The 17,368-nt window shown below is 42.1% G+C and overlaps 1 protein-coding gene across 1 annotated transcript in view; it reads left to right on the top strand.

Moving 5' to 3' along the window:
• Positions 1 to 17,368, top strand: part of plxnc1 (plexin C1) — a 157,860-nt gene that overhangs the window by 58,511 nt on the left and 81,981 nt on the right. The window contains exons 11-17 of the mRNA XM_080207165.1: positions 4,651 to 4,738; positions 5,864 to 5,925; positions 7,728 to 7,867; positions 9,507 to 9,695; positions 12,249 to 12,339; positions 12,514 to 12,711; positions 12,809 to 12,964. Coding sequence (XP_080063291.1) covers positions 4,651 to 4,738; positions 5,864 to 5,925; positions 7,728 to 7,867; positions 9,507 to 9,695; positions 12,249 to 12,339; positions 12,514 to 12,711; positions 12,809 to 12,964 — 924 coding nt within the window. The remainder of the gene's footprint in view (positions 1 to 4,650; positions 4,739 to 5,863; positions 5,926 to 7,727; positions 7,868 to 9,506; positions 9,696 to 12,248; positions 12,340 to 12,513; positions 12,712 to 12,808; positions 12,965 to 17,368) is intronic.

Here is a 17,368-nt window from a genome sequence, read left to right as displayed (position 1 = left end):
CCTTCTCTTCTTTGGGTTGTGCTGGCAATTTTGGGCAATATGACCCACCCACTTACAAAAGCGACATTGAGCTTCTCGAGTCCAACACGTTAACTCTTTGGGCAGATGTGTCTGCTGTGCCCATTTATAAAAATGGAACTGTTCGGCAATCGTTAGTGGCTTGGTTGCAAAATGGTTTCTTAACACCTCATACAGTTTCCCAAGAGTTGTCTCCATGAGTTTTGCTGGTTACAGCAGATTGCTTGGATTGCAAAAGTCCTGCTTCTGATGGTGCTCAGAGAAACTGCCACCACCAGGTCTTTCTCCACTTTATTTGCTTTCAGATAGAATCAAAATTTTTGGTGTACAAGGTCCAACTTTCTGCCTCTTCATTAAACAGTCCTATCACTCCGAATCGACCGGTCATTTTATTTTCCCACTCGTGTTTCAGTAGCCTCTTGCAGCCCGAGTCCTCTCGTTTTGCGCTCTTCATGTCAGCTGCTCCCTCACTGACTGTGCTAATGATCCTCTCACTAATTTTCTATGTTGACCACAGCCTGATTTCCCCTCACAACCACTCTCCACAACGATTTTGGTACTTCTGGCTTTAACTTGGCCATCGACTGCAACCCAAGTTCCCCCATGACCATTTCCCTTGATGCTTATGCCTTTTCCCTGTAAGTCTACTATGCTATCTCTTCAATCCGTATTATTTCAAAGTCCAGGCGATATCTGATCTTCTCCTTCTTCTGAAAAACAGCGGTAGTATGCTGCCTGTTGGCCGTGACTGTCTCGTCACCAATTATTATGTTTGGGTCTATTACCTGACATGTAATCAAGTTAAGTTATCCAATTAGTTTACTTTCTGATGTACTTTTGTATTCGTCCTCACTTTTAGGTGCAACACCTTATTATCAAATCCAACGTTAATACAAATTCTGAATAATAGAAGTTCCAGTACTGATGTTAACGAAATATCACTTCCCATAGTTTTATGTCTGAATTAGTCCCCTTTACCACACCCTTTACTTATAAACTATAAAAAGACTGCGACATAGGTCGGTACAGTTCAATCAAGGGACTGTTTATTGAACATCTTAACAGGTGCACAGTCAGTCCAAGACTAACTCCAAGGGTGAAGATTGTTCCCCCGGGTCACTTGACACACTTCCTAAAAGGGCACAACACCCCAACTACATACATAACAGAGAGAGCCCATGCCTGCTATGCACTATGATCCAATGATCATGGTGCCAGGTGTAATTCCAGTACAAATGATATTACTTTATTGGCGAGAATGTGGATGGACAGCTGAGTGAATAATCCAAACTGGCATTCCAGTGCAATACTGAGGAGAATGCTACACTATCAGAAGTGATGTATTTTGGACATGATGTTAAGCAGAGGCGGTGTCTGCTCCTTTAGGTGAAAGTAAAAGATCCTGTGTCACTATTTAAAAGAAGGGGAAAAAAATTCTCCACAGTAATCTGGGCAATATTCGTCACTCCACTAACACCATAAAAAAATTATTTTTTCACTGCTGTCTATGGGATCTTACTATGTACAAATTATTTGCAGCGTTTCTTACAATATTACTACATTTGATAAGTGTTTAATTGGCTTTTAAACACTTGGGATGTTCTGAAGTTTTAAAAGGAGAATATGAACATTATGTATCATGCAGACACGTAGGTCAAAAATCTCCCATCTTGCCTACCACAGGAATCATAGTAGATGAGACAGGAAATTCGGCAGACCATTTAAAGGTCTGTTGAGCTCGAGCGGGAATCTCCAGTCTTGGGGCATGCATGATCGGAGAATCCTGTCTGTTTAAAGCCATGCACTTGCACACACATATGTATAAAAATATATGCAAAGATTCCCGCCCCCACCATGGGACTTAGACCCTAGATGAAAGAATTCCACCCACGGGCACCTAATTCCACCCAATCTTTTGCTCCCACCTGCCTGGGCATCAGAAACTCCCGCCCAAGGTCAACAGATCTTTTAGTGGTGCACTAAATTGTCCACCCCACCTCCAGCCATTCCCGCAGCAAGTGGGATCAGAAGATTTATCCCAATGTTTGTTTTCTTGCCATATTATCTGACGTGTAATCAAGTTAAATTACCCAATTAGTATATTTTCTGATGTATTTTTGTATTCTTCCTCACTTTTAGGTGCAACGCCTTATTACCAAATCCAACATTAATACAAATTCTGAATAATAGAAGTTCCAGTACTGATGTTATGAAATACCACTTCCTATAGTCTTATAATCTGAATTAGTCCCCTTTATCAGTCCTTCTGCTTCCTTTACCACCCATCCAGTGATATGCCCTCTTCAAATGGTCCCATCTCAAAGGCTTTTTGAAATTTCCAAGCATATGGCTTTAATGCATACTCTTTTTCTATTAATTCTGTTACTTCTTCAAATAATTCTGAGGTTAGTATGAACAAACCATTTCACAGAATATCAAACTATTGGGATTGAAGGCAGACAAATTCCCAGAGCCTGATGGCCTACATCCTCGGGTCTTAAAGGAAGTGACAGTAGACTTAGTGGATTCTTTGGTAATATTCCAAAATTCCCTGGATGTAGGAAAAATTCCAGTGGATTGGAAAAATATGAATATATTCTAAAAGTGAGGGAGGCAGAAAGTAGAAAATTATAGACCAGTTAGTTTCACATCTATTGTTGGGAAATCATTTGAATCTATTGTAAAGGAGGTAATAACAGGACATTTGGAAAGTCAAAATGCAACCCTTCAGAGTCAGCATGATTTTGTGAAAGGTAAATCATGTTTGACTAATTTGCTAGAGTTCTTCGACAGTGTAACAAGCCAAGTAGTTAATGGGGATCCTGTAGATGTAGTGTATTTGGACTTCAGGAAGGCGTTTGATAGTGCCACACAGAAGGTTCATACACGGGTAAGATCACACAGGGTTGGGGTAATTTATTAGCTGGTATAGAAGACTTGCTAAATGGCAGATAGCAGAGAGTTGGAATAAATGGGTCTTTTTCTGGTTAGCAACATGTAACTAGAAGGATGTCACAGGAGTCGATCCTCAGGCCCCAACTATTTACAATCTATATTAATGTCTTGGATGCAGGGATAGAAAGTACTTCAGCCAGATTTGCAGATGACACTAAAATATGTGGGATAATAAGTTGCTACGAGGAAATAAGAAATTTCCAAATGTACGTATAGAATCATAGAATCCCTGCAGTGCAGAAGGAGATCATTTGGCCCATTGAGTCTGCAGCAATTCTCTGATAGAACATCTTGTCCCCATAACCCCACATATTTACCCTGCTAATCCCTCTAACCTATATGCCTTGGGGCAGTAAGGAGCAATTAAGCGTGGCAATCCATCTAACCTGCACATCTTTGGACTGTGGGAGGAAATTGGAGCACCTGAGGAAACCCATGCAGACACGAGGAGAATGTGTAAACTCCACACAGACAATGACCCAAGCCGGGAATTGAACTCCAGTCCCTGGTGCTGTGAGGCAGCAATGCAAATCACTGTTCCACCATGCCGCTTGGAAGCAATGGGGAGGGGGTTTCAGCTGGCATTTGCTGTGGGTGAAAATGGCAATGCCGGCTGAAAATCCCACGGGACTGCGGGGACAAGAATCCCATTGGCAAGATTTCATTCTTGGATTTTCCCCACCCCTCGCTGGTGATGCAGTGAGGTTCACGCTTACTCATTTAAATACATTTAAATAAATGTAATTGCATTTATCGGGCTTCATTACCATATGATCCCCCAGGGAATGAATTCCCCTTTGCTAATGTGCTGAGGTTTACTACAGCAGAAATCACTGGGGTGCTTAGGTCAGTGTAGCCCCGTTGTGGTGGTGGTGGTAGCAGTGGCAGTGGTATGCCTGAGCACTGTCCTGACCAGGGCAGGAGGGAATCCACCTTTTAGCAACTCTATCAGACTCTGCCCCATCACATGGATGGCAAAAACCATGCCCCCACATTTTCTTTCCACAGAGAGCATTAACATCTAGAGAGACAAATTTAGCTGGATTTCTCACCCCGAGGGGAAGGTTCTACCCTATGGTTTGCTATTTGGTAATGAGGTCATGGTCCAGTGGAGATAGGAAGAAGTGTGTGAGGCTTGTACTCAGTCACTGTAAGGTAGAGGTCGGTAAGACAGACACCATCCTTATCAGCAGGTTGAACATAAGAACAGGAAGTAGGCCATTCAGCCCATCAAGCCTGTTCTTCCCTTTAATGAGATCATGGCTGATCTCTGTCCTGGCTCCATATACTTGCCTTTGGCCCATGCCCCTTAATATCTTTGCTTAACAAACATTTGTCTATCTCAAACTTAAAATTAGCAACTGATCTATCATCAACTGCTGTCTGTGGAAGAGAGTTCCAAACCTCTACCACTGTTTGTATGCAGAAGTGCTTCCTAACGTCTGTCCTGATTTGATAGTAAAATCAGTGTTGGACCTGAGAGAACAGTTTTATACATCCACCGAACTGCTGATTTGAGATTTTTAGAAGTCAATTCACTTTTGGCCGATCACCTACAATGATGCCAACCGCTGCTGGGACTGGAAAATCCAGCCTTTGTTTTGGCTGATAATTTTATTAAAAAATGCATGAAGTAATATATGATTAACTAAATGAACGTTGTTGCTTTCGTTGCAGTTTGTGGTTGAAAGGAGGATAATCCCTGTGAATGTTGTCTACAAAAAAAATTCCAGAATCATTATTGATAATCCTAACAGTATCACAGGTAATAAAATATTAATCTTTTAAAATTTAAGGGATTTGTTCCATTGGTTCACCAATAACAACAGTATTTATAAGCAATCATTTCAACTTTTTTTCATTTCCAAAGAAGTGGGCTGAGAATAAGGCAGGTTCTATAACAAACATTCAATCCGTTATCTTAGTTTAACATCCAGAGAGTAAGTTGAAACATCCCCTGCCTCACCTTGGGATGACTGGCTTCTCATAACAGAGTTAACAATCTGGATTTTTATGGTTGCTTAGGAGCAACAGACTGGCAGTAAGGTGGTGGAGGTGGGGGCCATAAATACTGAACCACGTTATGGCATTCCTCATGGCAGAACCATCCCCCACCCTGCTCCCCATGCATGCTTCAATTCTAATAACTCAGGGAGGCAGGACTTGTGTCTTGATGGAGCCATAAAATCTGACTCAAGCCAATGAATGGCCTGAAACTCCAGGTTGGCAGGCTGACGACCAACTTTTTCACACACCCCCACTTATAGTTCTAGCCCAACAGTCCTGAGTCCCATGAACAAAATTCTAATTTGTGTCTGTTCACCAACTGCAAATTGACAATGTCAATTCTCTTTTTTTTATTATGTAAGATTGAAGGGTAAAATTGGTCCCAGGCAGTAGCACAGAATGGGCAATAATGAATCATCTGCCTGATTATACCCTGGCCAATTTTCCTATTTTTTGAATTCAGTGTCATTGACAATGGCTTCAATTAAGATGGAGATTAGGGCTTATTGACAGTGGCCTGAGATTGGATGGAGGTTAGGGATCATTAATAATGACTTGAGGTAAGATGGAGACTAGAGTATTAAACAGTGGCCTTCAACACAAACACTGAAAACCAATTTCACCTCCTGAAAGTCAATCACAATTTTAATTGATAAAATCAGTGAACTTGATAGCAAATGTGTTAAGGTGTTCATTTGTTACTGAATCGTTGTTCTTCTCCAAAATAATTATAAGATATTAACATTGCACTGCTAAGTAATTTTAAAACAAAAGGATGAATCTGTTGCAGTTATTTCCATCCTAATCTAAGTTACTGGTGTATGAGCTTCCTTGTTGCACTGGACGTTATATTCCAATTGTATTGATGTTTCTGTTTTAACAGTTTACAGTTGTGATGTCCAGAAACCAGGCTGTGTTTTCTGTTCTCCAAAAAGGATTTGTGAGGTAAGGAATTCTTTGAGTTAATAGAGTTTTATGTTTGAATTGTATGAATAAAGTTTTGATTAGCTTTTGTTTATAGCTCTTGAAATGAATCACCATGCCAAGGAATGCAATTTCCACCAATTCCAGGTTTTTAAAAATTCATTTTTGGGACATGGGTGTTGCTGGTTGACCATCATTATGGCCCATCCCTAGAAGCCCTTGAAACCGAGTGGTTGGCTCAGCCATTTCACAGGGCAGTTGAGAGTCGACCACATTGCTGTGGTTCTGCTGTAGGCCAGACCAGGTGAGGACAACAGATTTCCTTCCCTGAAGAACACTAGTGAACCAGATGGGTTTTTCTGACAATTCACAATGGTTTTGTGGTCATCAACAGATTCTTAATTCCAGAAATTTTTTAATTGATTTCAAATTCCACATTTGTTATGGCAGGATTTGAATCTAAGCCCCCAGAACTTTAGCTAAGTTTCTGGATTAATAGTCTAGCAATAATACCTCCCCAATCTGCAGAAGAATGTTCCATGTTTTCTGCATATTTTATAATCTTTGAGTCCATGGCTCTGATAGGCTAGTGGTTAGACTAGTAACCCAGTGATGTTGAGTTCAAATTCCACCAAGGGCAATTTGTGAAGGTCGACTTAATGAAGTTGGCACTTTGTTCCAGAAGTTAATATCCTGCAGAAAAGGTGGTTCCATCCCATCTCTCTGTGCTCCCTCCTCAGTTAAAATCAGTATAAATCAGATTTTACCCTAGCCTTGCATTAACTGTCCTCAGATTGTAAACAGTCACCTTGAATAATAACATTGCGTAGTGCCTTCACCACAAGGACTGCAGTGGTTCAGGAGAAAGGCCCATCACTTTCTTAGGGCAACTAGGGTTGGGTGATAAATGCTGTCTTTCTGGAGTTACTCACATGCTACAGCCAAATAATAACAAATAGATCGTTCCTCAATTCTAATCTAAGAAGTCAGGAGATCGAGAGATTTAGGGAAGGAATTCTAGAACTTTAGGGACAATGCAACTGAACACATAGCTGCTAATGGTGGAACAACTTTTTAAATTCTTTCAAAGGAAGTGCCTAAACCAGTATTTTTTTATTGCCTACGCCGATTGCCCTTGAGAAGGTGGTGGTGAACCATCTTGTTGAACTGCTGCAATCCACAGTACTATTAGAAAGGGAGTTCCAAGATTTTGACCCAGCAATACTGAAGGAACAGTGATATTGTTCAAAGTCAAGATGTAGGGCAACTTGCAGGTGGTGGTCTTTCCACGTGTCTGCTTTCCTTATCCTTCTTGGTGGTAGTGGTTGTGAGTTTTGCAGCTGCTGATAAAGGACCTTTGGTGAGTTTGCAGTTGGTAAACACTGCTGCAACTCGCATTGATAGTGGAGGGCGTGGATGTTGAAGGTGATCGAAGGGGTGCCAATCAAGCAAGCTGTTTTGTCCTGGATGGTGTTGAGCAAATCTGTTGAACTTTTGTATGGGTCACATTTCCATTTTTTGTCACTCAAGGGGCCAGTGAACAAATTTTAGAAAGATGCATGAATTTCAGAAAAATTGACTTTGAAGAAAACAAACAACTTGCTGAACAAATTAAGACAATGTCAAAGCAATAAATTGATAATTAAAAAAAAATAACAATTACCATTAGAATGCAGGTCAGACAGGAGAATTTTGGCAATTGCACTTCAGAAGTGTTTCAGTGGTTTTGATTTGGAACACCCTGAGATTATTAAAGGTATTATAGAAATGCAAGTCTTTCTTGTTCAAATAAATGATAATTTTGAAACATTTCATTTCTTCAGGAATCAGTTGTTACGTCTGTCGAACCAAAACGTGTGCTTTCATCCCGGAGGGCCACAGTGACCATTATTGGTTCTGGTCTAAATGTGGGATACAGCGCTATGATTCGCGTCAATGGAACGAGTGACTTTGTTACAGCTAAGTAAGTGCAAATTGTAGTAAACTATGAAAAGTAGTTAGATTTGTTCCTTTTGAATAGATTGGATTGAGGATTGACTGATTGACAAAAAAGCAGAGGGTCAGGATAAATGGGTCCTTTCCTGCTGATGAAATGTAACTAACAGGGTGCTCCGGGGTCAGTCCTTGGGCCTCAACTGTTTATAATCTATATAAATGATCTGCAAGCAGAGACACAGTGCAACATAACAAAATTTGTGGATGATACCAAAGTAGGTGGAAAGCAGGCTGTGAAGAGGATATAAAGATTTTATGGGCAGATATAAATATTCTAGGATAATGGGCCAAAAGTTGGCAGATGGAGTTTAACATAGATAAGTGTAAGGTTATCCATTTTGGCAGACAAAATAGAAAGGTAAGTTATAATCTAAATGGAAAGCAGATTCAAAACGCGTCCGGGCAGAGGGATCTGGGTGTGTATGTGGATGAATCGCAAAAAGTCGGTACGCAGGTGCAGCATGTAATAAAAAAGGCAAATGGGATGCTGGCATTTATTGCAAAAGGACTGAAGGATAAAATTAGAGAAGTGTTGTTGCAATTGTATGGGGTGTTGGTGAGACCACATCTGGAGAATTGTGTCCAGGTTTGGTCTCCTTATTTGAGGAAGAATGTGGTGGCATTGGAGACAGTTCAGGGAAGGTTCACCACATTGATTCCAGGGCTGAAGGGGTTGACATGTGAGGCTTATTCTTACTGGAGTTTTGAAGGAGGAGAGGGGATCTGATCGAGGTGTATAAAATTTTAAAAGGGATTGATGAAGCAAATGTAGACTAAATGTTTCCTCTTGTGGGCCAATCTAGAACAAGAGGTCACAGGTTTTGGTTGAGAAGCAGTAGATTTAAAACTGAGATGAGGAGGAACTACTTCATGTAGACAGTGATGAATTTATGGAACTTGCTGCCCTATAGCGAGATGGAGACTGAATTGTTGAATGGTTTCAAGAGGGGGAATGGAGATATTTCTAAATAAAGAATGGGGAAGAGGGGTATGGGGAACTGGTGGGGAGATGGATTTGAGACCAGGGAGACATCTGCCATGATCTGATTGAATGGCAGAGCAAGCTCGAAGGGCTGAATTTACCTACTTCTGCTCATAGTTCCTATGTTCCTAAATAAAGTTATTAATTTGTTTTGACTCGGCATGCAAACAAAGGAACAGGAGGAGGATATTTGGCCCCTTGCTCCACCATTCGGTAAATCTCAACTGACCCATGACCTATAATCAGAAATCCCTAAATGCTTTTAGCTGACAAAAACCTTTAATTTCTAGATTTAAAATTAACAATTGACTAGCATCAGTTCCATTTAAAGAAGAGAGCCTCACATTTACATCACTGTGTACGATCCAGTGTTTCCCAGTTTCAGTCCTGAAAGGTCTGGTTATTGATAAGAGGAGTATTGAGGGTTAGTGTATCTTTGTTTATAATATAGACGGAGTTATTCTTACCCTGGCTGTGAAGTAGCTGATCTGTGGGCACTTAACAAAACTCCCCTTGTCTAGGAAATGAGTCTTTCAGACAGCTGGTCACAAAAACAAAATAAGTGAAATTTGGACAATAAACAGAATATTAATGTTTACTGTCTTAAAATATATTTCTCCACCAGCTCAAGGAATTGCACAATCAAGAACAGTACGTCCATAAGATGTGTTTTACCAAAGACAACCCATGGTATAAAGAGAGTGTGCTTACTGTTTGATTCTGAAAAGGACTGTATGGATAACAGAACTGCTATACTGGAGTATGTCAGTAACATTTTCATTACAAAGATTCACCCAAGTGCATCCTGGGTCAGGTGAGTATAATGGCGATAGGAGGAGGAGATGTTTTGTTCTTGGGTTGTTTTGGATCTTATTTAGATTACTTTGCCTTTTGTACCTTAAATCTTTCTTAGGGCTCTGTTCCAACTGCCAAACCATTTTGATCTTGAGATCCAAGAAGCATTTAAGTAGCTGCATTGTGAACAAACAATAAGCTTGCTTTAATAACTGTTTCTAATAGTTCATGGCAAGATCTTGGTAAGATTCCATTTAAATCTTCAGAAGTGACAAGAGTATCACAGCAGAACTTCTTTAAAGTATCAATGTGAATCAAATTTATTCAAAACATTAACAAGTGAACAATCAAAATTACACAATAGTTATTCTTTTACAGTATAAGGTCTTCAGTTAATTTCCTGAGTAGATAAAATATATTTTAGCTTGAATAATTGAACTTCTCTACATGTCATAGAGTCATAGAGGTTTACAGCATGGAAACAGGCCTTTCGACCCAACTTGTCTAGGCCATCCTTTTTAAACCCCAAAGCTAATCCCAACTGCCCGCATTTGGCCCATATCCCTCGATACCCATCTTAGCCATGTGACTACCTAAATGCTTTTCAAAAGACAAAATTGTGCCCACCTCTACTACTACTTCTGGCAACAGACACTCACCACCCTCTGTGTGAAAAAATTGCCCCTCTGGACACTTTTGTATCTCTCCCCTCTCACTTTAAACCTATGCCCTCTAGTTTTAGACTCCCCTACCTTTGGGAAAAGATATTACTGTCTAGCTGATCAATGTCCTTCATTATCTTACAGACCTCTATAAGGTCACCCCTCAGCCTCCTATGCTACAGAGAGAAAAGTCCCAATCTATTCAGCCTCTCCTCATAACTCAAACCATCAAGCCCTGACAGCATCCTAGTAAATCCTTTCTGCACTCTTTCTAGTTTAATGATATCCTTTCTATAATAGGGTGACCAGAACTGTACACAGTATTCCAAGTGTGGCCTTATGTCTTGTACAACTTCAACAAGACATCCCAACTCCTGTATTCAGTGCTCTGACCAATGAAATCAAGCATGCTGAATGCCATCTTCGTCACTCTGTCCACCTGTGACTCCACTTTCAAGGAGCTATGAACATGTACCCCTAGACCTCTTTGTTCTGTAACTCTCCCCAGCACCCTACCATTAAATCTTTAAGTCCTGTCCTGGTTCAATCTACTAAAATGCATCACCTTGCATTTATCTGAATTAAACTCCATCTGCCATTTGTCAGCCCACAGGTCCAATTGATCAAGATCCCGTTGCAATCAGAAATTACTTTCTTCACTGTCCAATATGCCACGAATCTTGGTGTCACCTGCAAACTTATTAACCATGCCTCCTGCATTCTCATCCAAATCATTAATATAAATGATAAATAACACTGGACCCATCACTGATCCCTGAGGCACACCACTTGTCACAGGCCTCCAGTTTGAAAAGCAACCCTCTACAAACACCCTCTGGCTTCTGTTGTCAAGCCAATTTTGTATCCATTTAGCTACCTCACCCTGGATCCCGTGAAATTTAGCATTATGCAACAACCTAACATGCAGTACCTTCTCAAAGGCCTTGCTAAAGTCCATGTAGACAGCATCAACTGCACTGCCCTCATCTACATTCTTGGTTAGCCCTTCAAAAAATTCAATCACATTTCTGAGACATGATGTTTCCACTTACAAAGCCATGTCAACTGTCGCTGATCAGTTCTTGCATCTCTAAATGCCTATAGGTCCTGTCTCTCAAAATACCTTCCAAAAACTTATTCACCACAGATGTGAGGCTCACTGGCCTGTAGTTCCCTGGCTTTTCCTTGCAGCCTTTTCTAAATAAAGGCACAACATATGCCATCCTCCAATCTTCAGGCACCTCACCTGTGACTATCGATGATCGAAATATTTCTGCTCAGATCCTGCACAGGAATAGCCCACTGTCAAAGTTCAAAGAATACAGCACAGGAACAGGCTCTTCGGCCCTCCAAGCCTGCGCTGCTCATCTGCCCAGCTAGACCATTCGTTTATATCCCTCTATTCCCAGTCTGTTCGTGTGGCTATCTAGACAAGTCTTAAATGATCCCAGCGTGTCTGCCTCAATCACCTTGCTTGGCAGTGCATTCCAGGCCCCCACCACCCTCTGTGTAAAACATGTCCCCCTGACATCTGTGTTGAACTTTGCTCCCTTCACCTTGAACTTGTGACCCCTTGTGTTCGTCACCTCCGACCTGGGAAGAAGCTTCACCCTATCTGTGTCCTTCATAATTTTATACACCTCTATTAGGTCGCCCCTCATCCTCCGTCTTTCCAGAGAGAACAACCCCAGTTTACCCAATCTCTCCTCATAGCTAAGACCCTCCATACCAGGCAACATCCTACACAGCACTGTCAACGTTCAGATCCTACACAGGAATATTCCACTGTCAAAGCTCAAATCTTATATGAGAAGATCCCAGTGTTATAGACCAGACTCTAGGCAGAAGATCTTCATGGCCATATTTCTTGTTGCAGTTTGACTTTCTCATCTCTGGTTTGCTTTCTCCAGTGGAGGCCGAAGCATAACAGTAAGAGGCAGAAATTTAGATGTGGTTGAACAGATGCAGATGCGGTTAGTTGAAGACCCAAAGGAAGTGGCTGTAAGTTTGTTTTATTTCCAATAACTGAAATTTTCCTATTTTAATCTCAGTTCATCACGAGTGACGTGTGTAATTTGGATGCAACTAGTTCTTATTTTGCATCAATAGCAAAAGCACAATTTAATCTTTGATGTTATTTATTCAATATATCAATGTTTTCTGTTTGTGCAACAGGAATGTTTAATTATTAATTCAACCTGGGTCTGTGACTCACCATCTCCTCAGAGGATTGGAAGTCCTGGCAATTATACCGTGTCGTTCCATGTGTCTGGATCGAGGGAGCAAAATTTCTCTGTGTCGTACAAAGAGGATCCTGAATTTTACAACTTTACAACGATTACCCTTGACAAACAACTCCTGATAACAATAAGGGTAAAAACCATTTCATTCCCTCACTTGTTGAGCACCAGTTATCATTTATTTTAGGGCTCTTTTTCACTGTTTTCCTTTTGAATTGTTCATTTTGCAGAAAAAGGAAGATAATTTACAACTTGACAAAAGTGAAATTCAGATTTCTGTTCTGATGGACAAGGGTGATCGATGGGAATGTAATGTTACAGAGGTGATGAAAGATAAAATAAAATGTGTACTAATCACATCCAATGCTTCAATATCAGAATTAGAAGTAAGTTTTTTTTTCTATCAATTCATTCCTGGGTAGCCAATATATGCACCACATCCCTAATTGCCCTTGAGAACGTGGTGTAAGCTGCCTTCTTGAACTACGATGTGGGTATGCCGGCGTTGGACTGGCGTAAACACAGTAAAAAGTCTGACAACACCAGGTTTTAGTCCAACCGATTTATTTGATAATAGACTCACAAGCTTTCGGGGTTAGCCCCTTCATCAGGTGAATGGAGAGTTCTGGCCTCAGACAGAGCATATAAAGCACAGACAGTTTAGAGATTACTGATTAGAATGCGAATCCTTACACCTAACCTGCTGTTCAAGACCTGAAGTGGCTGACAATGTGAGTGGAAGGAGCACTGATCACAGGTTAAAGAGATGTGTATTGTCTCCAGACAGTACAGTAAGTGAGGTTTTGCAAACCCAGGCAAGTCACGGGGGTTACAGATAGTGCGACATGAACCCAAGATCCCTGTTGAGACTGTCCTCGTGTGCAGAACTTGGCTATCAGTCTCTGTTCAGCGACTCTGCGCTGTCGTGTGTTGTGAAGGCTGCCTTGGAGAATGCTTACCCGAAGGTCAGAGGCGGAATGCCCGTGACCACTGACGTGTTCGCCAACAGGGAGGGAACAGTCTTGCCTGGTGATTGTCAGTTCACGTGGTGTAGATAGACCCAGAGTGTTGTTAGCAAAGGTGTTGTAGGATTTCAACTCAATGGCATTGGAGGAATGGCGATAGAGTTTCAAGTCAGGATTGTGTATTGCTTGGTGGGGAACTTGCAGGTGGTAGTGTTCCCATGCTTTTGCTGATCTTGTCCTTCTAGATGGTAGAGGTCACAGTTTTGGAAGATGCTGTCGAAGAGGCATTGGTGTGTTGCTGCACTGTGTGTCGATGGTGGAGGATGTGAATGTCTAATGCAGGTGGTAATGTCATTGATAGTCAAGAGAGGTGTTTAGATTGCCTCTTGTTGGAGATGATCATTGCCGGGCATGAGTGAGGCACACATGTTGTTGCCAATTATCAGACCAAGTCTGAATTTTGTTCAGGAACAGATGAATTCTTAAGTCATTTCTCTGTTACCATTTTTTGTTGATAAACATTGTCCCATAAAGACCGATTGTCTACATAACACTCAGCTGGTATTTTCCTACCCAATGTGCCCATAAAAAATAATTCTGTTAATGTGTTAGACAAATATATCCCCATATCCAACACTTCCACTAAGGGTTTCAGCTGTCAATAAGCTTTTGACTACCCTTTTAATTTTCTTTGCTTCCCAGGCCAAGGGGCAACATTTTTTTTCCTTACCTACCAGGAATATTATGAATCCAGTACCACTTAAATGTCCATGTGGTAGATTGGCATGTGGGGCATCACTAAACACAACCAATTTTATATCTTCTGGTTCTCCTAGTGCTGGGAATTTAATCACACATTCCTCTAATTTTAGCTTTATTAATGTTTTATCAGTCTGCAAGATCTCTGACTATGGTGCGCTTCAACATATTACTGAGCTCTAGGACATTATAGCTCCCATCTGGTCTTGTCTGTGTGCATAGCCAGTTAAGCTGTCCTATCATGGGCTCGAGGTGGAGTTCTTGGAATGCTGCCGGGATAGTTTCCTGGAACAGTGTGTGTTGGAGCCGACGAGGGAGCGAGCTATCTTGGATCTGGTGCTATGTAATGAGGCGGGTAGAATTAGGGACCTTGCGGTGAAGGATCCTCTTGGAGAGAGTGATCATTGTATGGTGGAGTTTCTGGTGCAGATGGAGGAGGAGAAAGTGGGTTCCTGGACATGCGTCCTTTGTTTGAATAGAGGGGAGTACGGTAGGATGAGAGAAGAATTGGCGAATGTTGACTGGGGGAGCACGTTGGAGGGAGGGTCTGCTGAGGAGCAGTGGAGGATCTTTAAGGAGATCTTTCTTGGTGCTCAGCGGAAATTTATTCCGATGGTCAAAAAGGACCGTAGGAGGAGAGGTAATAAGCCGTGGATAACGAAGGAGGTGAAGGAAAGTGTTAAATTAAAAGCGGAGGAATTTAGAGTAGCTAAGAGTAGTGGGCAAGAAGAGGATTGGGAGAGGTTTAAATGTCAACAAAGATTGACAAAGAAGTTGATAAAGAAGGGTAGGAGAAACTATGAAGCTGGGCTAGCGCTTAATATAAAAAAGGATAGCAAGAGTTTTTATAAATATATAAAAAGGAAGAGGCTGGCTAGGGTGAACATTGGCCCTTTAGAGGATGAGAAAGGGGACCTAGTGGTAGGGGATGGGGATATGGCTAAGGTATTGAATAACTTTTTTGTTTCGGTTTTCACGGAGGAGGACGTGAATAATTTGCCGGGTGTTAGCGATGGAAAGGTGGTAGGACTGGAGGGTCTTAATGACATTACTGTTACTAGAGAGGCGGTGCTCGACAGACTGGAGGGGGCTGATTGTGGACAAGTCCCCAGGACCGGATGGAATGCATCCGAGGGTTCTGAAAGAAATGGCGGAGGTGATAGTGGATGCCTTGATGGTTATTTTCCAAACGTTGCTGGATTCCGGGGAAGTGCCGGAAGATTGGAAAACGGCTAATGTTACGCCGTTGTTTAAGAAGGGTGCCAGGCAAAAGGCGGGGAATTATAGGCCGGTTATTTTAACGTCTGTGGTAGGTAAAATGTTAGAATCCGTCATTAAGGAGGAAATTGCGAGGCAGCTTGAAGGGAATTGCTTGATAGAGCAGACGCAGCACGGTTTCATTAAAGGGAAGTCGTGTCTGACAAATTTACTGCAGTTCTATGAGGATGTGTCTAGGGCGGTGGATAGAGGAGAGCCGGTGGATGTGGTCTTTCTGGATTTTCAGAAGGCGTTTGACGAAGTACCTCACAAGACGTTATTGCAGAAGGTCGAGGGACATGGAATTGGGGGTAGGGTGTTAGCGTGGATAGAGGATTGGTTGTCAGATAGGAGGCAGAGAGTGGGGGTCAATGGGTGCTATTCGGATTGGCGGTTGGTGACCAGTGGAGTGCCCCAGGGGTCGGTGCTGGGGCCTCAGCTTTTTACCATTTATATAGATGATCTGGAGGAGGGAACCGAGTGTAGGGTGTCGAAATTTGCTGATGACACCAAGATTGGTGGAACGGCAAATTGTGCGGAGGGTGTGGAGAGTCTGCAGAAGGATCTAGATACGCTGGGCGAATGGGCCAGGAAATGGCAAATGGAACTTAATGTTGGCAAGTGTGAGGTGGTCCACTTTGGTAGGAATAATGGTAGGAAGGACTATTACTTACGTGGCGAAAAACTGCAGCAGGCGACGGTGCAGAGGGACCTCGGGGTCCTTGTGCATGAGTCGCAAAAACCCAGCTTGCAGGTGCAGCAGGTGGTCAGGAAGGCGAATGGGATGCTGGCCTTCATAGCGAGGGGGATTGAATATAAAAGTAGGGAGGTCTTGCTGCAGCTGTATAGGGCATTGGTGAGGCCGCAGCTGGAGTACTGTGTGCAGTTTTGGGCGCCGCACCTGCGCAAGGATATTTTGGCCTTGGAGGGAGTGCAGAGGAGGTTTACTAGGCTGATACCGGAGTTGAGGGGGTTGAGCTATGAGGAGAGGCTGAATAAACTAGGCTTGTACTCGTTAGAGTTTAGAAGAATGAGGGGAGATCTCATTGAGATGTATAAGATGATGAATGGGATGGATAGGATAGAGGTGGAGAGACTTTTCCTGCTCAAAAAAGACAGTAGGACTAGGGGGGACAGCCTCAAGATAAAGGGGGGGCGGTTTAGAACGGAGTTGAGGAGGAACTTCTTCACTCAAAGGGTGGTGAATCTCTGGAATTCTCTGCCCGTTGAAGTGGTGGAGGCTGCCTCGCTAAATATTTTTAAGACGTGGGTTGATGGGTTTTTGATAGGAGAGGGGATTAAGGGCTATGGGGAGAGGGCGGGAATGTGGAACTGAGCCACGACAGATCAGCCATGATCTTATTGAATGGCGGGGCAGGCTCGAAGGGCTGGATGGCCTACTCCTGCTCCTATTTCTTATGTTCTTATGTTCTTATCATATTCCTCAACAATTCTGTTTCTTTTTTGTTGACCCATTCCTCTTTTTTCTATTGACCTTTCTCTGGTGATGGGAATGGGATCAATATTGTTCAGATATCTCTCTTGACTCATTGTTACACCAGAGGTACTTTGTCAGATGTCAAGACCAAGATATCGAAAAGCACCAGGTACTTGACTCCCTATTTTAAATTCTGTTTTCAGCTTCTCAATTACCCTTTTTTAAATTCTTCTGTGCCATCACATAGGAAATCATCCATGTGCATCACAAAAATTCCAGCTACTTTTCCTTTAGCCTTCCAGTAAAACATTGTTGGATCTGCTTTTAATTGGACACAGCCAGTCTTCAACAATACAGATCATACAGAGAAA

This window comes from Carcharhinus amblyrhynchos, chromosome 19 (genome assembly GCF_965287045.1).
Source record: "Carcharhinus amblyrhynchos chromosome 19, sCarAmb.v2.hapA, whole genome shotgun sequence".
NCBI classification, from domain to species: Eukaryota; Metazoa; Chordata; class Chondrichthyes; order Carcharhiniformes; family Carcharhinidae; genus Carcharhinus; species Carcharhinus amblyrhynchos.
The sequence above is the reverse complement of the archived record's forward strand: the minus strand, read 5'-3'. Positions and strand labels throughout refer to the sequence as shown.